General features: G+C 39.9%; 3 protein-coding genes across 8 annotated transcripts in view; 1 reads left to right on the forward strand and 2 right to left on the reverse strand.

Moving 5' to 3' along the window:
* The window catches only part of tank (TRAF family member-associated NFKB activator), a 39141-nt gene extending 28535 nt beyond the window's left edge, over positions 1-10606 (reverse strand). Inside the window, exons 1-4 of one of the 2 annotated variants that reach the window (XM_077535855.1) lie at positions 10503-10606; positions 9514-9723; positions 9145-9238; positions 4483-4733 (exon numbers count right to left, since the gene is read on the reverse strand). The gene's annotated coding sequence lies outside the window, so the exon portion shown is untranslated. Of the gene's footprint in view, positions 1-846; positions 1283-4482; positions 4734-9144; positions 9239-9513; positions 9724-10502 lie in introns of those variants that run through there. The other variant, XM_077535856.1, reaches the window with a different exon arrangement.
* On the forward strand, positions 1793-6335 carry cd302 (CD302 molecule). Of its 2 annotated transcripts, none has more exons than XM_077535858.1 (6): positions 1793-1976; positions 2926-3051; positions 3228-3338; positions 3739-3921; positions 4396-4413; positions 4509-6335. In XM_077535858.1, the coding sequence occupies exons 1-6, from the start codon at positions 1883-1885 to the stop codon at positions 4709-4711; spliced, it is 735 nt and encodes a 244-aa protein (XP_077391984.1). In that variant the 5' UTR covers positions 1793-1882; the 3' UTR covers positions 4712-6335. The 2 variants fall into 2 exon arrangements, with proteins under 2 accessions (XP_077391984.1, XP_077391983.1); XM_077535857.1 differs by having other exon boundaries at positions 1794-1976; positions 4393-4413.
* A 696-nt stretch (positions 10607-11302) lies between the features above and the next one.
* The window catches only part of tanc1b (tetratricopeptide repeat, ankyrin repeat and coiled-coil containing 1b), an 86041-nt gene continuing 72830 nt past the window's right edge, over positions 11303-24513 (reverse strand). For 3 of the 4 annotated variants that reach the window (XM_077536510.1, XM_077536512.1, XM_077536513.1), the window contains 9 exons: positions 20748-20881; positions 20311-20434; positions 18836-19011; positions 18568-18700; positions 15968-15997; positions 15758-15849; positions 14784-14930; positions 14595-14695; positions 11303-13458 (listed from right to left, as the gene is read on the reverse strand). In XM_077536510.1, the coding sequence (XP_077392636.1) occupies positions 12411-13458; positions 14595-14695; positions 14784-14930; positions 15758-15849; positions 15968-15997; positions 18568-18700; positions 18836-19011; positions 20311-20434; positions 20748-20881 (1985 nt within the window). In that variant the 3' untranslated portion in view covers positions 11303-12410. The remainder of the gene's footprint in view (positions 13459-14594; positions 14696-14783; positions 14931-15757; positions 15850-15967; positions 15998-18567; positions 18701-18835; positions 19012-20310; positions 20435-20747; positions 20882-24513) is intronic. The other variant, XM_077536511.1, reaches the window with a different exon arrangement.

Consider the following 24513-nt stretch of genomic DNA (forward strand, 5'->3'; position numbering starts at 1 on the left):
AGAGGGTGAAGCCCAAGTAAATAGAAATCAACTATGGTCACATGGAATCACTGACAACATGATCACACAATATGCTCAGATGTGGCAGTACAGAACTTGGGCAGGCTTTGCCACAACAGATGGCCCCTAGCAGTGTCCTACCGGGTGTTTTAACGTCCTACGGCAAGCTGCCGGCTCCAGACGAGGATCAGCACTCGTGCTACAGCTGTCTATATCATTTGTGCCCATGCAACCCCTTGACATTTTGCATACAACCACAATTATACTTTAGTACAGTATGTAAGAATTTATTAACTGGGCGTGTATCGATATAGGTATCAGTACTGGGCCGATACCCAGCCTTATTTCAAGGTATCAGCACTCGCCACTGCTTATGGCCCATTTAGGATCAGTGGAATAGAGAATTTTTTATTCATTTTATGAAAAAAAAAAAATGTATATTGGGATGACTTTCTTAAAATTACCTGTCATTGATTTTTGGGTGGGGTTATCTATTTTTTTTTCATTATTAATAAATAACTGACACGCTAGTGAAATAATTGAATAAAATTTTTAATTAACCACTAATGGGATTTTCTCTATGAATTTGGAGCCAAAGGAAAGGTACTCATTCGTTTCAGTCTAATAAGATAAAGAACACGTGTACCCACAAATTGGTAAATAAAAAAAAATAGGCCTATGAGATGAATGACTAAACCTAGTTAACTGTATACATATAATTGATTAAAAAGTTAAGGTGTTATTTTCCAAAAAATAGTTGTTAATGAGCGAACACAACAGCAAGCACAATCAAGATGCCCCACCCCCCCCCACTTAAACCTTCAACAAACAAAACATCAAACTCACCGATAAAAGATTTACAGAATGATGAAAATCTTGAGAATCGTCCTCCTTTCAGAGCCGAAGTGCACGCATGATATTCCAGGGAGCAAATGTGCTTCATTAATATCCATAGCTTTTAAAGTTTTGTTGCATTCGGTGAATAAGCTGGTAGGTGACGTCCACGTCATTTACTTTCAGGTCACAGCGAGGTTACGTAAACGTTTCATATTTGACGCCTACAAAAATAAGCATTTTCTTTTGTCTAATTACTAATCTATCTATCTATGACAGTTTCCTGGTATTGTTATTTTATTTATAAATATACATGAGTTTAATATGGATGCCATTAACATACACAGGTGTGTTCCAAATGTAAGAATCGGTCAGATACGTTCAGGAGTAATCGGATTTCAAAGCGTCCCAGTTCTGATGCGGTAAAAATAAATAAATACATTGAAGACTGTCATTGTAGTTTTACGGTCTTAAATTTAATTTACCACATATATTCCGAGTGACTCGTTACAGTTTAATCTTTGTGTCCATAAGAAACTGAGAAAATACCGTACCCGTATTACATAATACTTTAGTTTCCTCTCTTTGTACTTTGAACGCATCGTTTGACATTAGATTTTTGACAGCGCTGTTGGAGTTATGGGGTTATTTTAGGTTATTGTTCACCATTAAAAGGTGTACAGGGTGTATTCCTGGGTTATGGTTATCGAAATGTTTTTTTTTAAAAGGCATTTTGACATCAAGTTAGATCACAATTTGTCCACGTTCAAATCAGAGTGCGCTTGAAAATGAATCAGCTCCAACACGATGCTACAATATCCAAACTTTCGTCGAGATTTTTCTTTCAAATGCTGCTTACGGTCGTTTGTTTGCTTGTTGTTTATGTGCTCTAGTTATGTCGCATAACTGAACGTTGTAAATGGTCTGACTTTCTGCCGAGGCAGCGGAGGCATGTCTGTTCCGGACTAGTGGGCGGGGCCAACTCGCCTTGCGAAGCAAGAGAAAAAACAAGTCGGGGTTTTGTTGATTCTTGTGGCTCTTTTCTGTCATGGAGTTGCCGCAGAAAAGTGGTCGTCGTCCTCTGTCCCTGACGTGCTGCTTGTGTGTGTTTCTTCTCCAGCTGCAGGCGGCTTGGACGGGGGGTAAGGATCGCGGCGAACTTCGCCCTACTCACTTTTGATCCAACGCAATTCACACACAAAACACTGTCGTGATACGTGCATATATTACAGGCCCCTTTTTCCGTTTGCAGACTTGCTGATGTTCTCTTGTTTTGTTGGTTTAGAAAGTTAAACGACACGTTTTAAAGTCTCCCAAATGTCGATACTGTTGTTTACTCTGCAGTAAAGTTTTGGAGCCTGCATAGGTAGTTATGAAAATTGCACAATTTCCTGAACTGGCCCTTTTTCCGCCTAAAGTTCTGTTAAATCTTTATAACGGCTATTGAATGGCCTACTAATGAACAAGTTTACCACTTTAATGACTTAACATTGAATGATTTCCTTATCTTTTCAGATTACTGTGTCATAAATCCTGTTTAATCACCATAAACTTCAATTAGTCGAGTTACAGCTAACGAACAAGGATTTACACGGCCAACAAATTAGTGATAATTGCAACTTTGTGATTATTGTAGCCAAAATTCATGCAATTCATTTAAATCTACAGAGCCACAACATGTGAACAGACATTTAAATGTCCTACAAATCAGGCTCCAATGTTTACCACAATTAATAATTGACTTAAACCTTGAGTGATAACTCCTGATTTCAAATTTGGGGATTAACGTAGTATCATTCCTGTTTAATCGCCTTAAACTTCGATTAGTGGAGCTACAGTGAATGAACAAGGATTTAAATGCCTTGCAACTCAAGAGCCAATAGCTTTTGGAGGATGTTTACCTTTATTGATAATTCCTTTCACATTGAGTGTAACTGACAAGTGCTACTTTGGGATTACAGTATTAGAGTAATAGTGAACTGGAGGTATGACTAGTGAACAGAGATTTAAACGGCCTAATCAAAGACACAACAATTGACGCTGTTTTCACTTTTTTTTTTTTTTTTTTTTTAAATCATATTTTCTCCTCAGAATGTCCTGCCGATGGACGCACCTGGGTGCCTTTTAAAGACAGATGCTACCACTTTGTGCACGGAGAAGAAGACAAACTCAAAGTGTATAATTTTGAGAATGCTAAAAGCCTCTGTCCAAACTCCGGTATGTCAAAATTAATGTAACTCGTATGAGAGAATATGACCGACAAGCACAATCAAGGAAGAAAAATTCAGTGCATAGATAATAAGAGTTTTTGATTAACTTTGAAGCTTGCAGATGTTCCTTAATGTATCTGTAATTTTGGTGTCATGTTTTGTTTGAAATGATCATTTTTACAGAGCTGCTGACCATCCAGAGTGCCGAGGAGAATGAATTTGTGATTAAATATAGTCCCGAGGTGTGGAAAGGCGAAGTCAACGTGTGGCTTGGAATGTATTACGATACAAACAGTAAGTTGTCATGTGACCAAAGACTTGTGGAACCATGCGGGCTTGTTGCCAAGATCAACTCAGGGATTTTAGTTCATACCTAAAACGTATGGTTAAACAAATTTCAAACGGATTGTGGTGGATTGTGGAATCTTATTTGGTATATTGGTATACATTTTGATATGTTGTGTTCTTTTTTTGTTTTATTTATTTAAGTGATTTTTGGTTGTCCTCAAAGTGAAAACAAAAAGCGACTTCACTCACCCAACTAACTGTACATCCTGACGCAGCTTCAGGATATCCTTTTTTTGCACAGTGGAGGCACGAAACGGAGATAAAAAAAAAAGTATTTAGGAAGTGAAAGATGCACATGAGTGATTTCTGGCCGCAGTCATTGTGCTGACGCAATCACTCTTCCCAGGTGAAGGCATGATGTGGTTTGACGAGCAGCCGGTCAAGTTTACCAACTGGGAGGCGGGCTCGTCCCCGTCGGATTTCGTGCCCGTGGAAACGTGCGTGGCCGTGCACAGCGACACGGGCAAGTGGGAACGCGTCAGCTGCCTGGACGATCTGGAGAACGGCGTGGTCTGCGAGACGGCTCAGAGTACGTGCGACTTTTCGCGTTTTCCATGATTCGTGTCGCCGTCATAACATGTTTATTGACTGTTTTTTTTCTTCATGTTTCAAAAAACATGCATGTTAGGTTCATTGGAGATTTTAGTCGAAATCGGGAGCGCCAAACCAGTCAAGTTTGGGTTTTGTGTATTCTATTTTTTAAGAAAAAGGAGGTCACCTTTTACGTTCAGCTAATTAGCATTGTATAGATGAGCCATTTACAATAAAACTGTCCAAACTAGGGGTGTTAAAAAAAAATCGATTCGGCAATATATCGCGATACTATAACACGCAATTCTCGAATCGATTTTTTAACATCCATTTTTTATGGAAAAATATTCAACAAAATGTCTAACTTTCACACCTTACCATTTTTTATTTTTTTTTTAACCTGGAACCATCTAAAAGGGCTCCTACTTGGTTTTTCTTAGCAACTTACGTTGTTTTTGTTTTTTTTTAGAAGCAGAGGAAGCCAAAAAAAGTAAGCTTCTTCTTCTTCTTCTTCTTTCCCCTTCCAAAAAAACTTTCATGACTATTTATACTACGTTACCTTCATTGTCGATTGCGCCGCAACAGAATCCAGCGGCCTGCTGTCGGGGCTCGTCATTCTCTGCGTCATCGCCATCATGGTCGTCTCCGCCGTGGTTTGGTTCCTGCACCAGAAGCAACTTCCGGGCTCCTCCCTGTTCACGGCGTTCGAGTACCACCCGCCGTTCAGAGCGCCCGACGCCGACCGCTCCTGCCTGGTGGAGGCTGACGAGTTGGACAGCGGCCCGTAGGCGGACGTTCCCGTCCGTCCATCTAAATGACAACAGTGCCAAATGTTATGACTGGGAATGTTTTCATTCAGTTTCAAACTACAGTAGTATCTACACTAACAAGCATTCATATACAGTACATCTGAGTGGCATTCGATTATTCATCAGGCATTCATCTTGCTAGGATCTAAACTTTGTGTGAGATCAGTTTCAGATAAGCATTTTTTTTTCCCCTCCTATGATGTTGAGAAAACAGATGATAAAGCAAGCTCTAAAAAGTTAACCTTTTTCACATCACTGAGAAAATTGAAAGTTCATGTGAGGAGAAAATAAATTTCTTCTAAATTTGACACACGACAGAGAGAACTTTAGAGATAAAAAAATAAAATAAAATAAAAAGGTAAGTAGGCCTATATAAAATAAGGCTTCAAAATGATAAAAGAAAGAAATAATGCCACTGGGGGTATGTTCGCTAAACATTCTGAAACCACAACTCAACTCACTGGAAAATGGATGCCACTTCATCCATCCAGCAACTTTTTTTTTTTTTTTTTTTTTATTCCGTCACATCCCAACATGTTTGAGTTGTGAAAATATATACGCTTAAAGCCACCAGTGGCTGGAATAAGTCCGACTTTCAAGTTCCCCAACGACAAGAGGTGCTAGCAAGGAGCTAGCTTGCAAGCTAACTACGTTGCTAGGCAGCTCAAGTTGGGCATTGTTTTAGCCACACGGCCCCCCCCCCCAAAAAAAGTCACGAAAACTGAAATTGTGGAAAACAGTTTCACTCTATATCATCTTAATTCAGTACTACATAGGCCTTCCTCTTTTCAGTAGTTATATTCAGACGTTGTGAGATTTATGAGCATGTGAGGTATTGTTGTGGGACTTTTTCTTTTTTTTTAATAACAGCTGTGGTTTGACTTGTTTTGAAAATTGTGTGAGGGCTCCCAGCCAAGTGCCTACAGGTGTTGGTTCCCCACCCCTGAAATACGACACTCTTTGTTACTGTGTCTTTCATAAGCTTTCTTTTACAAGCTGTCAGTCTTTTTAGCTAATGAAATAATCAGGGTTCTTTTCTACCTTTCAAGAACCAGAGTGAATTTTAATTTGTGAATGCTAGTTGATGTGACCTCTTTATAAGAGTGTGAATATTGTCGATAAGGTGCACCAATGATAAATGAACAAAGCAATGAAGGCCTTTTTGTTTCGTTACAGTGACTCTGAACAGTTGAAAGCATTCCCCTTGTTTTTGTGTTTCTTTTTTTCCTTTCTTTTTTTTTTTTTTTTTTAACTTCAGACCAACCCAAATTGTTACCATTTGCTTTGCTAAACTCACACTGCTTTTTTTTTTCGCGCAAAATTTCCAAACTGTCATCCAGCTAGTTTATACTCTTGAATCAGCAGATCAATAGTGAATTATGTATTGTGCAATGAAAAGGTTGGCTCTTGATATTATCGCCCCCGCCCTTCTCCTTTTGATGATCTAAATGAAATCCAGAATGGTGGTAGCAATGTGCTGTGTGATCAAAATATTTCGTAATTATGACTGTGCTTCTATATGATGCTTTTGTGCAATATATTTTAACATGCATCTAGCACAATCTGAGCCCCGCTCCTCCATAATTAAATTTGGTTACAAGGACTCTTTTGTGCATTTTTGGTAATCACTGTTCTGTCCATTCCCAACATCGACAATGGTTACTTCTAAAGAGGGCAAACACATTTGTCGTATCATGTGATGCGAGACATTTTCTTCCATATCGCTCGCTCAGAAAAAGGAAGTATGTTACAAGAAAGTGATTGCTGCTGCTGGCGCCTCATTTCGTTTATGAAGTTTTTTTTTTTTTTTTTGCATTTTTCCTCAAATAATCAGCTGTATTTGCGTTAAAAAAAAAAACTGGTCATTTTGTGTACTCCATTGAAAAGCAACGCAAAAACAAAATGAGTGTTTGGTATTTGGCGCCTCCTTGTGCATGTAGACGTCAACGACATGCGCGTGCAGAGGGTGGGGCCAATGCGGTGCTGGCGTCTCAATGAGCGGAGAGCTTCCTTTCACCGAATTGACCGCCATTTTGACTTGTGACGTAAACTCGGATTGGCAAATTATTACATTTGACAGAAAGTCCAATGTGTACAATATTATAGATGTGGTATTATGATCGCATAGTTAAAAAGCTGCGGTATTTTTTTGTCCTCTGACATGGAAGAAAAATTGAAAGTTGAATGCGCGTTCATTGTGTGCCTTGTACAACTTTTTTTTTTTTGTTTACCTTGTTTGCAAGGCTGCTGGAACAGCTGCGACTTACTAACAAAGACTTTGCTGCTCTTGTCACACTGCCAACTGAACAAATACACTCCACATTGTGAACGCGTGTGTGCTTTTCGACCCTCAGCATGTGTTGCGAAGCTCCTCCACACGCTCTCCATTTAAGTCTTCTCCACTTCTAATCTGTGCTGTGCCTTCTCCTCTGATGGACAACTTGTCGTTTCCGGGTGTCAGACATGCACTGGGAAATTATTGATTTTGCTCCATTGGTCAGATTAGAAAATTATTCAAAGCCTAAGCAAAATATGGCAATTTCTCTCATTTGTCCACAAGAGGGCGCTGTTTCGTTAAGTTAAAACTCATATTAACTCTTCTTGGATACGACACAAAATCCCGTGAGGTCATTATTACTGTATTATGTTTCTAAACGTGTTTTTCTTTGTTCCTCAACAGGTTTTGCTACAGCGAATAACATCCAAGTTTGTTAACGTGATGTCTTTTTTCTTCCCCCTGAAAGATTAACAACCTCTTATTTGTTCACAGGAGTTGGGAACTCTTATGCATACTTTAAAATAGCACGACAGGTTTAAAAAAAAAAAAAAAAAAAACACCACAGCACCATCTTCCCTTTCAGCTGCAGCACAAACAGGCCTTCCATATCAAAATACACTTGATTATCATTATTTTTTCTTGCAGCGAGGAGGCACCAGCCTGCTCCATCATTGAAGCGTGTCGGCTAGCAGAGTGCTTTCAAGTAGTTCTCGGGATTAAGATGTGAAAGTGGATTTTTTTTTTTTTTTTTTTGAGGGGCTGATCTCGTGTGTGCCAGGTACGCACACTCTTACACACACTCAGATATCCGTCCTTGCAGGTATGTGATTGCGGTGCCTGTCTCCCAAAATGCCCTCCATCATTACTAGCAAGTATTATACTTAGATTTATTTTATTTTTTGTAATTTTTTGAAATCTTGATTTTATTACTTATTTTGTTTATTTTTGTTATTATATGAAGTTTTATATTATACATATTATTATTATTATTATTATGTTATATTACAATTACTAATATAGTTTGTTTCTTTATGTATTATTTTATTTTATATTAAGTCTAATTAAATTTTTGTTTTATTTTTTTTCAACAAAAATGTTAAATATCCATATATTTATTTTTGTTTTATCAGCTTTTATTTATTATTTTAATTTGTCTAAAGCTTTTTATTCATCCATCTATTTTCTTGACCGCTTGCTCCTCACAAGGGTCGCGGGATGCTGGAGCCTATCCCAGCCGGTGCATTATATTATTATTAGGCATTACGTTATTATTATTGGCACATATCTTACATTCTAAAAATTCCACTGATATAATGCTTATCTTGTTCCAATCGACTCTCAAAAATCATGCAAATGACAACAGGTGAATTGTACCTTCTGCCATCTAGTGGAAGTTAATTGTTCTGCGTGTCACTGGCGTAGATGGCATTTCTGTTTTAAATCAAGCACTTTTTGGGCCACTTCAAAATTGGATGTGATTTGAAGTGTGACCAGTTCGACTCTGTTGCACGTTTGCGTGTCAGACTGCAGCAGTTTGACGTGTGCGTGTGACGTTTCACGCCGCACTGGGGCAAACCTTTTATATCGCGTTATGTTTTCCAAGCTTGCACAACGGAAAAAAGGAATCCTAACGCGGATTTACTGTCCATTTGCCTTCGCTCAAAGAATATTCCACATGTTCATGTCATTGTGGTTCTTTTTTTTTTTTTTTTTTATGATAAATGTATTCTTCCTTTGTCTGCGGAAGCTGACTGCATGCCAAGGTCAATACACTCTCATTATTACAACTGTATGTACTCTATTATGCGCATGTTCAGTTACCATAATGCAACATTTACAGGAATGCTTCCAGGGTTATTGTTAGCCTTAACATCACCCCCAAAAACAAAGCAAAACTGCAAATGGCTGGTGCCCAAAGCCACCTGGGGTGAACTTCAACTTGACTGTGATCCAAATGAGCACAAGCACTCCAATAAACGGATGGATGGATTAGGTCGCCCAGGTGTACCTAATGTAGTGTCCTGCGACTGAAGCACGCGCGGAGACGGTGACGTTTGCTTTCCTGCGTCTGTTCAAGTGATTTCAGTAAAACCCGTCTGAGGTTTGCTTCTGGCACGGCGAGTCCGTGACTCACATTTTGTAGACTAGAAGACTCCACACGCCGTCGTTGGGGCCAGCGGAGCCTGCACGCTCCTGGTGGTGGTTTGGAATCCACGTCGAATCTGATCCTATAATAATAATAATAATCATGAAATGATGTCATCATCATGATGATGAAGATGGGGGATGCTATGTGGCATCATTAACCTGGCTGCAAACACTTTGTCTCTGCCTGAAATGATAAATCTTCATACTGTCATGTGAAGGTGTGGTGGAGACACTTTTGAGAAATAAGTCATTATTTATTTAGTATTTAAAATCACATGACTGTAATATATAATATGTGTATGATCTCACTTCCAAGCATTTTTTTTTTGTGTCAAAATGAAGCCCCCATACGCACCTGCAGCCCGCTGCTCCCCGATTGGTCAAAGGAGGATGTGCAGGTGAGGAAGGATTGGCCGCCATCTTTCAAGCCAACAAGGTGGACGGTGCCGAGCTCGCCCATGCAGCTGAGCGACTGTGGAGATGGGAATCGGCCAATAGGAGAGCGGGTTGGTTGATGTGTGTTGTACACTCGCGGAGATGGTGGCGGGATTTAAAATGTTTGATCCTAAAATGACAAGCCGGAATTGGAAAGCAGAAACATAAGCCGCTTTTATCAATGCTCTGATTATCCCATCACACACACACACACACACACACACACACACACACACACACACACACACACAGTACCAAAATCTTCTTTCCAATATTTGCGTGTGGCACCAATCCATCCTGATATTATGAGGCCACAAGCTCCCTTTGTCACCTTTTAAGTCAGGTCACAACATGATTGGCGAATACAAGGTTGTTCAAGGTGCCAGTTGTCATGACAACCATTAGCTATTGCGTTAGCACACATCCAGCTACATAAAAACATCTCAAATGTAAGGCTGTCACATTGAATCTTTTTAAAATCGGCTATCCTACCAATTATTACATCGAATAATTGCCCCCCACACTCTAATATATTTTTATGAGCATTTTTAAAAAACAAACAAATTAGCCTATGCTAAACGTTAGCAATCGCGATTAGCAATAACGCGCTAGTGTTTATATTTTTTAAAGTAAACAAGTACTAAGCACCATTGAGTTCCCACATACATTATTATATATACACGAGTTGAACTGAGTGGATATGACTACTAATTATTGATTATCTTCTGTGCATGATCTTTATTAAACACCAACCAAATTAGCCCCATGCTAGGCAGTTAGCAATCGCGATTAGCATTAGCGCGCTAACGATTAAAATTTATGGTAAACAAGCACGAATTACCATTTAGTTCACAGATACATCAATTATAGCTACATTACACATGTAATAGTGTCTTAAAATTCACTTACAGATGATATTTCAACAACAATAGTCCATGAGTAAAAACAGGTGGACCTGCCAATTAGCATCAATGAGCTGAATAACTTCCTGTCCAGTGGATGGACGTGCGTCTTCAAATAAAGGTCCGTGTAAAAACATGGAGTCGGCGCAAATATGGTTCTGCTGGAGCTTGGAGGTAGACATTTGTAGCCGACCTATTTTTAAAGTCGACTTATCCGATTTGGTCGCCTTTTCTTCGCCATCCCTACAAAATGTATGCCTGCATTCTTACCTTCAGGAAGGAGGTCCAACAGGCTGAAACGGCATCTGTAAAGTTGACTCACGCTCCCAAAACTTTCATTAAAGTACATCCACTGCGCATGACAAACTTTCAACAAAACATCAATGTGTTAAGTGCTTAGTATGGGTACTTAGTTGCCGCCTCTAAATTTTCTTGTACTGCGTTGATCTCTTTTAGAGTCATGCGAAGGTCTGATGAGTTTGTGCGTTCCGCCGTCATGGCCGCCGGTGAGATGTCACTCACGTGCTGCCGCTCAAGCATCTTGCTCACCCCTAAAAGAGCTCTGAAGATGGCCATCAGTCGATGGAAGCATAGCCAACAACTATCATCGTGATGCGAGAAGAGCGCAAGGCCTAGAATTACTTGAATGGTCACATCATATTTAATAACTATTATTATTGTTGTTATATTGTAATAAAAGTGAATGGTGCTTGCATAAAAGTGTTTCCAAGTACGACAATGCAGGCCCGCTGCCAGCACATTTTCCAAACAAACATCCACTCTTTGTTTGATCGCACTGCGTAGACGTGTTTGTCATCCCTCGCGGGGTCTTTATTTCTCTCCCATGGTTGCCATGGCAGCACAACTCCATTACAGTATGCGACCACAATACTGACAAGAAAGAACATGGCATCGAACGCTTGCGTTGAACATCCACGTGAAGAACGGAAGGAGAGATGGTGTAAAGCGCAAATGTAGCATGCACTTCATTTAAATGTCTTGATAGCTGTGCAAAAATAACTATAGAAAATATATTGCTCTTACATCGAAGCCATTGGTAAATAAATTAATCTAGACAGCAACAACAAGCAAATAGAGAAAAAAAGACTTTAAACTCTGTTAATGTGGATTCATAACATGTACAAACATATTTAACAAACGCACACGTGCGCGTGTGTGGTTCTTTTTCTCTGGAGAACATTGAACACAATTTGAACAACACTGTGCATACAAATGACAAAAACAAAACAACAAATTGCTGCCCACAAAACATTCGGGATTTTTTTTAGGTGAAATTTTAGAATGAAGCTAAAACGCACGAGGACCTTTACAGGTGAACTACAGTTGAACTTCTCCAAATGAAGACGTTAAAACGAGAGAAAATAGAGAGTGAGGGTGGTGGTATTCATGGTGAGCAGTGAGGGAAGTGGGGTCTTGGCCAACCTTTTTGAAACTTTTTGAATGTATAATGCTAATTATTTGAAAAAAAAAAAAAAAAGTGTTGGATTTGTGAAGATTTCAAGAAGATGCCATCTTCCATGCCTTTCTGTGACTCTTCCAGTCTCTGTTGCAGCCAGATGGTGACACTTGTGCCGTTACTAGGTTGCAAAAGAGAGACTGGAAGACTCACAGAAAGGCATTGAAGTAGACATACTTCATGGAGTCAACACCTGTTGTGAATTCTGCCTTTTGCTCCTTGCTCACCATGCATACCACCACCCGCACTCTCCGTTCTAGCAGTTCACCCAAAAGTCCAAAATCCCGAACGTTTGTGAGTAGCGCATTGATACAAACCAGTTGTTGAAACACAGGAATGTCCACTTGACTGCCGTCCGCTCCATCAGTGCAAAAGCGTCCATCTTGTAACAGAAGATGCGGCGGACGGGCGGGAACATTTGGCACGGCTCCCCCGGGACTACACGTTGGACTCGATAAACGATCGCTTTGGCTTGATGGACGTGATGTGCAGGGCTTGGCTGGGGGTGGCCAGAGACTTGGCGTCCTTGTAACAGATGAACTTGTCAGAGTACTGGTTGGCGTGCGGCCCCCCGTTGTGTAACGGCGGCCTGTGCTGGTCGCGGTAAGCGCCGCCCGCCGTCTTCCCGAAACCGCCGTCGTCGTCGTCGTGGTCGTCCTCGACGGAGTGGTTCGTCCAGGCGCGGGCGGCCGGCTGCGCGTTCTGCTGCAGGAAGCGCGCCGTCTTGTCGGTGACGCCCATGAAAGGTCTGGGCTTGTGGTCGCCGGCGTGTTTGGACTTGACGTCCGGGCCCATCTTGCCGCTGTCCGACAGGCTGCCGCTGGACGCCAGACTGCTGGTGGAGCTGGACACGCGCATGTTCCCGCCGGACTCGCCGTCCAAGTGCGTCGAGGCCGATCTGGAGGAAAAAGACGCCGCCTCGCCGGCGTGCGTCATGACCGTCAGAGTCACGCGGTTCCCGTAGAGCGGCTCGTCGGCGGGCGCCGGGTGCGGCCCGATGTCGATCCCCGGGCCGGGTTTCAGCATGTGCCGGCTCGGTAACGGGCTAGAGGGAGCGTATTGGGATTTGGCTCCGTGCGAGCTGGTCTTGACAATCTGGGCCTGCTTGGTGGGCTGCAGAAGCAAACCTTGAGGGTGGTCCCGAGGGTATCGCCTGCCCGGGTGATGAGCGGCGTGATTCCCCAGCGAGCGGCACTGCGGCCGCTCGTCGTCCTCGTCTTCCTCCTCCTCGGCGCCGTGTCTTTGGCTCCACTCAGATGACTCGTCCCGAGTGTCGTCCCGTTCCCGGTCCGAGTCGTGGCCCCCCGCCGCTTGCGGGGTGGCGCCGTTGCCGCCGACCGCCCCGTCCGGGCCGCCTTTGGTAGTCTGCGCCCGCTGCATCTGCTTACACTCGTCCTCCACGCGGGCCAGCAGGCGACGGATCTCGCGGTTGTTGGGGCACAACTTGGCGGCGTCGTGCAGGTCGGCCAGGGCGGCGGCAAATTGTCTGGAAAACAAAGACGACGATATGGTTGTCCAAGCACTCGACAATGTTGTACTTTAAAAACAACAAAATATTAACATACTTAACTCATTTGCTCCCAAAAACATATAAGTACGTTCTATTTTAAATATTTCCATGATACCAAAGACGTATTTATGTTTTTTTGTGTTTTTTTTTTTGTTTTTTTAATGCTAGAGCCTACATTAGCTTTGATGCAGCCTTTGAACTGAAAAGAATGTTTGAAGCAATGGTAGTTATTACAAAAACGGGCAGCAGGTGGCAGCAGAGCATAAGAGATCAACCAGGGCCATGTTGCAAAAGGCTCTTTTTCCCACTGTTTTAAACAGATTTGTAAATAATGATGAAACTTAGCTATATTCTAATGCTAATTGCTGCAAAACGAAAACAGATATAAATACTTTTTTTTTCATGATGAAAGAAGAGACTCTAATCTTTCTTTTGGTAGGTTCCATGTTTTTATAGCAATAGAACACAATATTCAGTGGGCCTTGCAATATCAGTCAAAATCATTGAAGGGGTTTGATTGTGAAAATGGCTGCGAGTAAAAGAGTTAAACAGAATGTAAGAATTAAAAAAAAAATGCATCATGCCGCCTTTTGGCGTGTGCAACTTGGCCACCAGGTGGCAGTATAAAAGTCATGCCAAGAAGTAGTTCACAACTACTGCAATTAGTTATAACTACCACGGCATGAATGTTAGTCTTGCTAGCCGGTCTATGGCATTTTGCATTGTGTGTTAGCATTATGCGAGCAGACTTTGGTGAATTATGTGGTTTGATATGTAGAGTTCACAGATTTTGTTGTATAGTTTGCACTCTAATTTGTTCTGCCTTCAATTTATTTTTAATGTGATTCCACTTTTGACCACTAGGTGGCGTCATATTATATTATGTGTGTTTGTGTAAATTGCAGTCAAGAAGAAGAATGAAAACAGGAAGTATTTTAGCTCAGCCTAGGTTTTGCTAAAGATAATTATTTAATGAAACAATCCTCTTCAAACCTGCTTTTTACACCTACATAAAAATATAATGTGAGATGATACGTTTGTCAGATGGGAAAAAAGGGATTTACATTCTAAGCTAGGCTAATTTATCTTGATGTATTTGCTGAAGCATTTACCTGCTGCTCCTTTTAGCTCGTGCGCGGGCATAATAGGCTTCGTAGGATTTTGGTTTCAGCTCCAGTGCTTTTGTCGCAAACTCCTCAGCCATCCCGAAATCCTGCCGCAAGGAGGCCACTCATTGTTAATTTAACCATTTTCTGAAAAAACAAACACCACTTTGAAGCGAGATCAAAATTGCATCTTACGTTGGTTTTCCTGCGACAGCGGGAGAGGTTGAGGTACAGAGAGACCCTCAGGTCTTTGAAGGCCTTCAGGTCGTCTCCGAAGCCCTCCCTGGGAAACTTCCTCAAAGCGTACTGGTACCTCTGAGCCGCCTCCTTCATCTTGCCTTTCTGGAGGACACATGAAGGCACAAACGTGGTGAGCGCGACCGGCAAGGAGGCTCAGGGCCAAACGTTCGCAGGCCCTCGCCACGCGTCCATCTCACACACGTGCGCAAACAACATATACGAGCCAGATGGAGGGATGACTGGGACTTTTCCGAAATCTGGCGAGGAAAAGTGCGTGGGAAATGGCAAACTCGATGAACTCTGACTCAAGAATGCTCTAACTAACTCTAAAAAATATATAGATGTGCTTACTGTTTCTGTTTTTTTATGTCATAAAAATCTATAGTAATAATAATAGCTAGACAAAATGCAATTTCTGCAGAAATTGCGTGGGAAGGCTGAAAAGCTGGGATGTTTGAGCTTCAGAGTTGCCAGGAGTGGCGGAAGCAGCATAAAAGAGACACATTAGCCTGGCGGCTTTAACCTTTCTGCTCCAACGTCGTTAAATGTCAACGCATCGATCAGGCAGCCTTTGACAAAACAGCTGGGACACCTCCATCCACTCCTTCAAACTCAGTATTTCACATTGTACCTAAAATGACTTTTCTGGAACTTTCTTTTCCTAAAGCTTTTTTCTTTTTAATACTCTGAGTCCCTGCAGTTGTAAACATCTCTGTACTTTCTACTGTTGACTCAAGGGAGAGGTTTGATGGTGTTGGCATGCAACATTGTCGGGAAAACGTTGCTTTGATTAGCAAAAAAAAGTCGAGTCAACATAAGCTCGCTCTTGGTATAGAAAAACAAACAAAATGCTACTCAGCCTGATGCCAAACTTGTATAGCTAGACAAACTATGTTGAAAACGTTTCAGTATGACTGGCGATTCAGTACCTTGTAAAGCAGGTTCCCCTCCTCCATGAGCTTCTGAAGCAGGATGATGAGGATATCAGGCTTGGAGGTGGCCATGGCCCAAGCGGCGTTGCCTGCGCAAGAGGACGGAGACAAGAAAACGTTAGGCCGCTCGTGTCGGAGCTGCCGCGGGCGCTCCCCGTATTTGTCTGCAAATTGTCACAGTAAGGTAAAGTTACCTAAAGATTGTACCTGATCGATCGTAAGGAGACGTTCTGTGACCTTAGTTTAGTGGCAGCGGGTTGGGAAAGAGTTAGAGGGGAAAAGGGAGAAGTCACGCACATGTCGAAACTCTCTTTAAAGCAGCCATTCTCAAAGTGTGGTCTGACGAGTACCACGAGAGCAGGGGTGGGCAAACTTCTGTCGTTCGGCCCACCCAAGACGTTAATATTCATTCAAGAGTCCTGTGTATACATTCATTAAGATGTTTATATTTATTTTTTTGTTAAATGGATAATAAAATATATTTATTCATTTTGTATGGTTTTTGCGCTTTTGCTCATATTTCTCACTTCGCTCATTAGATAAATATTTTATTAATTGCAAAGAATAATATACATACAAAAAAAAATAGATAAATGACTTTACATCTAATTTTTTAAAAACATGTATTTATTAAATAGTTGGTTATTTTATTGATTTAAAAATATTTTTTAAATGAATTTAATGCTTAGTTCTGTAATGTTATTAATTTATTTATTTGTTGTAAATAAAATAAAAATACTACTAAAATTAACATTTTCACATCTAATTTAAAAAAAATCATTATTAGATAATTGGTCACTGTACAGTGTTTAAAAATAAAATAAAAAATCAGAATAGAAACAATTTTAGATTTAGATTTCCTTCCATTATTTATTTGTTAAATAGATGTTATGTTTGTTATGCAATTGGTTACTTTATTGATTTAAAAAATAAAAGGTCACATGTTTTAAATAAAAAAATAATGGGTATATTAAAAGGTTTTTGACAATTTATTTTAAATAAATGTAAATATACATTTATATATGATTGTATTCAATAATAAAGGGTTAGTAATTGCTTTATTCTTCGCCATTTAATAGTAAATAGTAAATTAAAACATGAGAATGAATGATTCTATTCATTATTTATGACAATTTTTGTACACAATTTTACAAAAACGTCTTTGACAATCAAAGTGAAGTTGTTAATGTTCAAAGTGCATAATGTTCCTGCGGCTTACAGATATATTAAACACACTTTTCAGGAACAATATCAACTTTGAAGTGGTACTACTTGTTGTGAAACGTTTGAGGAGGACTGCTTTAAAGGCTTTTCCCGCCATGCAAACGCTTCAGCATGCTACGAGAAAGTTGACAAGTTGCTCATTGCAGAGCGCTGTGCAGATAAGTGGCAGCGCCAGATAACTGCACGTATGTCGTTAAGTCACGTTCTAAAGTTAGCGCAGCAGCTCATGAGGGAGCAACGAAAGGACACATGTACGCAGCGCCACACACGCACACACACACAAGAGAGAAGCGCAATTGAATGGATGCAGTGTTTTTGCGCAGCATTCCACCAAATTAGTTGGAGCTTATTCTGAGAGCCGTGAGATACTGCGCAAACAAAAGGCTGAAGCAAACGGCGACTTTTATTGACATTTCTCAGGACCAATTTGGGCAAAAAATGTTTCGCATGCGCAAGGCTGGAATGTCTGTTTTTGTTTTGATTTTTTTTCCCCCCATTATAAATTGTTGTTTTTAATTCCACCGGGAAAGTAGCCCTTTTTTTTTTTATTTTTAGGAACCATATTTGGTTATGGTCATGGTCATGGAAAACAAATACCTCAATACAGGTGCAACCCAACAAGGTATTTTGCTAGTTCACCACAAAAAACCCAATTCGACCAAATTTTGATATTAAAAATGAACTTGATTGTTTGTTACTAAAGAGAGTAATTTCTTGAGATGGTGAATTGTGGGTTTTTAGGGCTGTGCAATTAATCAAAATTCAATTACAATTTTAATTATTTCACTCCCCAATTACAAAATCAGCATAATCGCAAAAAACAGATTATTATTACTTATTTTTAAATTGTTTAAATTGATACATTTGGACCTTTTTTTTTAAAAGAATTTTTTTTAAATAACTAATTTAATAAATTTTATTTCATCCAAAAGGTACTTGCATAATTATAGTGTTTCAAATAATTTTATTTGTATTAATATTTTTTATTTGTTTTTTACGTTTAAACATTTTCTTGTTTTGTAACAAAAATAAATGATCGTCCTACTGCACAGTGCACATGCTGCACTCCAAGTTTATGACAACATAAATAAATAAACAAATAAATAAATATTATTATAAATTATGTTTGTCCAAAAGGAACTAACATAATTATTGTGTTTTTATTTTTTTAATTGGTCTTAATATTTTTAAATGCTTAAACGTTTTACTGTTTTGCACAAAAAAAACAAAAAACAAAAAAACAATCGTTTGAATAATTGGGATTTCGATTATTGCCAAAATAATCGTGATTATTATTTTTCCATAATCGAGCAGCTCTAGGGTTTTTGTTGGCAAAAAAGATAAAATTTGACATTGTTTGTTCTGCATGTCATAAATCTAGTTTGAACTTTTATTGCATATTGAGATGCACCACAAAAATCTTTAGTCGTTCAACCCCTAATATTATATATTCCGTGTGGAGACAAAAATAGCAAAATAATAATAATAATAATAATAATAATAATAATAATAAAAATAATTTAAAAAAAGAGCAAATGAATATATTTACAAGCTTATTTTAGCAGTTAAAAAAAGCAACCTACCCAGTTTGGCCCCTTTCTTCAGCAGCGTGACCACCACCGACGTGTTCCGACAGCCGATGGCTCGATCTAGAGGCCTCATGCCACTGTAGTCCACGTGCTCCACCACCGCCCCTTTTTCCACCAAATACTGGACCTAAAGGAGGCGGCGCGCTAGTTAAAGGACAGCGTCGGGCTAACTAATACACAGCAGTGTGTGCTCAATAACGAGCATTAAGGTCAATGCGATTAGACCAGGCACATATATTTGGGAGTGCACGGGGCCACGTACGATCTCTGCATCTCCAAAAAAGGCGGCCAGGTCCAGTGGAGTTCGCCCGTTTTTATCGGTGTGGTCGATCACGGCGCCTTTCTCCACCAACAGCTGCACCACGTTCTTGTGTCCTTTTAAACACGCCCAGCTGAGGCCTGTCAGGCCCTCCTTGTCCATGGAAGTCAGAGAAGCACCTTTTGAGGCACAAAACACTCAAAATGACTTTCCCGTCTTCAAATCTTTCCGTGAGCTTTCCGTGAGGCAAACAATAGATTTTAATATTTTCAGAATGACTGGGCTGAATGCTAGTTAGCCAGACTATACTGTTTTGCATTATGAGTTAGCATGAAGCTAGTACACATTTCAACGCCTTCTGAACTCAATTGCACACAAAAACATATAAATACATTCTATTTTAAATAACGCCATGCTCCCAAAGACGTCTTTATACGTTTTTTAAAAATGTTTTTTAAGCTAGAGCATACACAAGGCTTTGATGCAGCCTCTGAACTGAATAGAATGCTTGAAGCAATAGTAGTGATTACAAAAACAGCCAGAAGGTGGCAGCAGAGTATAAGAGAGCAACCATGGCCAAGTTGCAACAAAATTGTTTTCCCCACTATTTTAAACACATTTGTGAATAATAATGACATTTAGCCATATTAAAATACTAATTGCTGCAAAACGGAAACAAATAGAAATATATTTTTTCTTTCCTGATAAAAGAAGAGACTCTAATCTTTCTTTTGGTAGGTTCCATGTTTTTATAGCAATAGAACACAACATTCTGTGGGCCTTGCAAAATCAGTCAAAATCCAGTAAAACGGCCGGGATCGAAGGGGGTTGCTTCAGTGAAAATGGCTGCGAGTCAATGAGTTAAAATAAGCGTCTAATTCATTTTTTTTTCCAGATATTTCAGGAAACACAACCATTTGCATCATTATGAGATGATTTAGACAAATAAAAACAATAAATACTTGGGCAATTTAAAGAGGGTGATATTTATAAATTATGTGGTTTGATTAAATACACAATGTGTAATTGTCTTTGGTTTATGTTTGAACTTCAAGAGGGAATGGCAATAAACAACTCCGAGCAAGCACTTGGCCTCGTTTTTGAAGAATTATCCACTAGCCGCTGCTTGTTTACACGATGTTCGCTGCCACCATTTAGCGCTCGTAAATTTTTTTCCACTGTACTTTCAGAAGTTCCCTTTGAGACTTCTTGGCTTACTGAGTGTTTCCGGAATCATAAAAAAAAATAAAGTGAAGCAGTATTGTGTTTCTATGTTCCTCAAGTGCGGAACAAACTCATTCCATTTTTATCTGACCTAAAAAAAAACATATCGTCCACTCCGCCTTTTTCATAATGACGTCATCATCTTGATTTTATTTTGTGATTGAAATTCTCTCTCAAAGCACTCTGGATTTGCCTCGTGTTGGAATGTGGCCTGTTGCAATGAATCATGCAGGAGGTGTGGGCGCGTAGCTCACCTTTAGAGAGCAGAAAGTCAACAGTGCTCAGGTGACCCTCACAGGCCGCCACCATCAGTAACGTTCTGCCCTGCTTGTCGCTGACGTTAATGTCCGCGCCGTGCTGCAACAGCAGCTCTGCAATCTAGGGAGAGAGCACGCCAGATTAACACGTCAGCACTGGATTTACGCCGCGGGTCCAAGCGGGCTCAGGTTTCTCCTTCCATGCATGTTTCAAGGGACTCGTATCCGATATTGTGACTGACGGAACAACACAAACTGGTCTCATTCAATATATTAATTATCTTGTCCTCTTACTCACCATCCTACTAGGAGAAAATGAGCGAATGCCGTGAAGAAGCTTATTAGACGCAACCGTGCTTCCGAGAACATCAAGTGGCGCGACGGAGGCGAGAATCAATGGTTGCCGTGGTAACGGGAGGCCACGTGGCTCTCACCTGCCAGTGCCCCTGTCTGACGGCGCAGAATAGCGGCGACACCCCCCGCCGGTTGACCTGCTGCACCGTCACCCCCTGCTCCAGCAGAAAGCCGCACACCTCCATCTTGCCTCGGCCGGCGGCTGCCGTCAGCGCTGAGGAGCAGACAGAGGGCACGGTGCGTGTTTGCTTCACAGGTGTTATTGCAGTGCAAAAAGGCGCGCTTGCCGAATGGATGACAAGAATGCGTTGACGGCGCTTTTGAAATGGGTTCTGATTTCACGTCGTTCAAAAGTTACTTCCTGGTTTGTTTCCGTGTAATGGAGGCTAATTTAAACAGCATTTGCCCCATATGGTCGTAATTCCAGAAGATGAAAGGACCAAATGGGTAGAATAAGACCGGTGACACACACAAACACACATACAGCTGGTCTCTGTATATACGCAAGAGAAATAGAACGTGTTAATGGACAGTGGTGAATATGTTTGAACCAAATATCAGCTAATATCAAAATCCACAACATAAACAGCAAAATTAATGGTTGCGATATGAGTTGAATAAGGAAAATAGCACTCTATAATAATGTAATTTATTAAAAAACAGAGTAATAACATAATTAACTCTTTTACTGCCACACATTATCAAAAAAAAAAACCTTAAATATGACGAAGGCTTTGATAATTTACATCATCCTTGAAAACAATTTCATCAGATTTCATCATGTTCCATTGTAATTTCATACGCAATGAGCTCATTTAGAAGAGATACAATGCTGCCATCTGCTGGCCATAGATAGTGAGTGTTTTTGATTCCACAACTCATTGACCAGGCAGCGCGTGCTGCACTTAGATGGTGAACTGCCCGTTGATTAAAAAAACAAAACAAAACAAACAAACAAAAAAAACGTAGTTGACACAATTTAACGTTTATGGCAGCATACATCGTGATTTTACTAATCATTAATTATCAATAATTATTAAACGCTTTTGGCGGTCAAAGAGTTAAAATATTAGGCATAGAATTAAAGTTGGTGAATTATAATTCATTTCCATGTGTGGCCATCGGGAGGCAGTATAACACTGTCATACTGAAACAAACAAAGAAGACTTTCACAACTACTGTAATGGACTCTTACAAGTACAAGTCTGGAGGGTCTGGTTTGCGACTGTCCCTACATTGATAAAAAATATAGTGATAACATAACTACATGGAATGAAACTAATACAAAAAAAAAAAAAAAAACAGTTTGTGCATCTTGTTTTTAATAATTAATTTAAAGGGCATTGAGTGTTTGGTGTATGTGCCTTGGCCACCGGAGGGCAGTGTAATGCATGGTGATACATGTAGATTTGATGATGAAACAGAAGTCCGCCACAACTATGCTCAATTAATATTATTTGCTTTCTTGCAGAGGATAAAGAATATATGCCTGTCATATTGTTCCGTTTTGACTCTACATAGGCTAGTGTATTGTTTGTGTTTAAACACCAGTGTTTAATGTTTTAACACCGTATCATTGATGCTATTAGCATATCAATGCCACATTTGGGTCCCATTTCTGCCCAGATGTGCTGTAAGTCTTTTAAGTGTATTGTCGCGACTAAATACCTGACTGTCCTCAGCGCCAAAACACCCCAAGAGTAGCGTGTTCTGCTCAACACATGAATATCCTCACGCTCATTAGCGTTGAAAACAATGACGCAAACAGCTTGGGACCGGCGCCATCCGCACCTGGGACCCGTACAATGAAGACATTTTCAGGATGTGTTTGAGGGCTTGCGGCAGAGGCGACCACATCATTTTATGATAACGGTAAGCTGATTGGCTGAATGACTAAATGACATTCAGCAGCACACAACCCAAAAAAAACCAACCTTAAAAACATCTCTTAATTAGGGCTTAACTGATTAATCGGGGGTGGATTTAATCGGCTGATACTAGCTCTTTTAAAATTGTTAAAAATCGGCAATTTTTGTCAATTGCTTTTTCCTCCACCCACACATTAACACATTACAACATAAGAAAAAGATAATTATAGTCAACATCTCCCTCATTAACAAAAAAAAAGAGATTTTTGCCAATTTTTAGAACTGAAAAACTCAACTCAACTCGTTATTTATTTATTTATTTATTTATTTATTTATTTATTTATTTATTTATTTATTTATTTTTTAAGAGGAAAAAAAAGGTTATTTATATAGTTAAGTTTATATATATATATATATATAAGTTTTCTGCTTGTAATTCATATCTTTATTGTTGTGCTAAATTTTTTTTATTTTAATCAATGCATAATTTTTCTTAATTAGAATTTTATTCAGCCAAATGAAAAAAAACCCACATTGATCAGTTTGGTTTCCCACGTAATACTAGAAACAGCTTCCAGTTGTACACCACTGCAACCAAACTGCTAAACAGTCAAATGAACATCTCTCACACAAAACTGAGAATTTATTTTTGACCCGGCAGCTCCTTGGGGAGGAGGTTCTGAATCACAAGCTGAGAAAAGTTAAATGTGATTGCTTGCTCCAGCCAGAATCCCATTACCATCAAATTGCGTACCCGGAGCCTGAACTCATCACAGGTAAATAACCCGGAAGATTAACTGACAATCTCAATCATGCAAACACTCTGTTCCCGCCGACGGCTTCCAATCGGTGAAAATTGCGCAAATCGTTGCGATTTTCTCAAGGTTTTTAACAAAGTGTTCGTCTCCGGGATGATGTAATTAAATAAGCAAATTCATGGAACGCACACAACGTTCCCTTATCCTCTGGCATCTTGAAACAAAACAAATATTAGAAATATGTGCTGCGGTTTTCTTTGAAGAGATTCTATGCTAAGAAAGACGATCCCTGTGAAGCAAATCATCTCACTCTGCATAACGGCCACGCATCCTACGAGGAAGCTTTAAAGGAGGAAGCGAGCACAGATGTGCAATCCAATCATCCTCCACTCAACAATAGGAGACACGCCAGGCCTATTTGCATGGAGATGAAAGGAACGTTTCATTTTAGACAGGTGATACACAGCATAAGGTAGCAACTCTAACGGCATCCAATATGAGCCCTTTTCCGCCGAAGCAATAATGTTCACTTTTCATGACACGTTGACAGAATCGGAGAGGTTCTAATCTAACTGTGTGTTCATTACCCTGGCTTGCGTTTTCTAAGTAGTGTGCAAGTGAATCTTGTTGAGAGGAGTTTTAGTATGATGTTCTAAATAAGGAAATAAAAAATATTCCCCACTAAGCGTTATTATCTACCACATGGGAATGAAATGTCATTGGATTATGCAGGCGGGTGAATTTAAATGTCCAGGGAGAGTACTGTATGTTTCCGACAAGTTGAATGGTGGTGAACTGAACTGTTCAGCAGCAAACTTTTGAAATTTTCAGCTGTCGATGATTTCTTGACTGTATTTCTAGATTACCATTAACAATAATTTTGTGCTTATTATGTTTCTTTTTTTACAATTTGTCCAATAATGCCTTTCAAGGTGCATTAAAATAAGTTCTAAGCGGGTTTAGTAGGGCTACAGCTAGCAAATATATATTTTTTTAATTAAGTATAAGGTATTGATTGAATATTGTCATGAGGTGGTTTTTTAATTTTATTTTTGTCGTCATGCTGTAGTATTTCTGACTTTTGAGTGTGTTTGGCTTTAGAAGGCGGGGCCTGGCCTGGTGAGTGACATGGGTGTCAGCATCTAGTTTCAACTGGTTTTAAGTTATGTGACAGCTATGTGATGTCAGGAGCTTTGTGATGTCAATCTTTAATCCTTTAC

The sequence above is a fragment of the Festucalex cinctus genome, chromosome 11 (genome assembly GCF_051991245.1).
Source record: "Festucalex cinctus isolate MCC-2025b chromosome 11, RoL_Fcin_1.0, whole genome shotgun sequence".
In the NCBI taxonomy this organism is placed as follows: domain Eukaryota; kingdom Metazoa; phylum Chordata; class Actinopteri; order Syngnathiformes; family Syngnathidae; genus Festucalex; species Festucalex cinctus.

What these genes read in the sequence shown, in the direction of transcription:
- cd302 (XM_077535857.1), top strand. Translation starts at nt 1,883, where the DNA reads ATGGAGTTGCCGCAGAAAAGTGGTCGTCGTCCTCTGTCCCTGACGTGC. An exon ending in GCAGGCGGCTTGGACGGGGG is followed by an intron (nt 1,977 to 2,925) that starts GTAAGGATCGCG and finishes TTTTCTCCTCAG; the next exon opens with AATGTCCTGCCGATGGACGC. An exon ending in AGCAGAGGAAGCCAAAAAAA is followed by an intron (nt 4,414 to 4,508) that starts GTAAGCTTCTTC and finishes GCGCCGCAACAG; the next exon opens with AATCCAGCGGCCTGCTGTCG.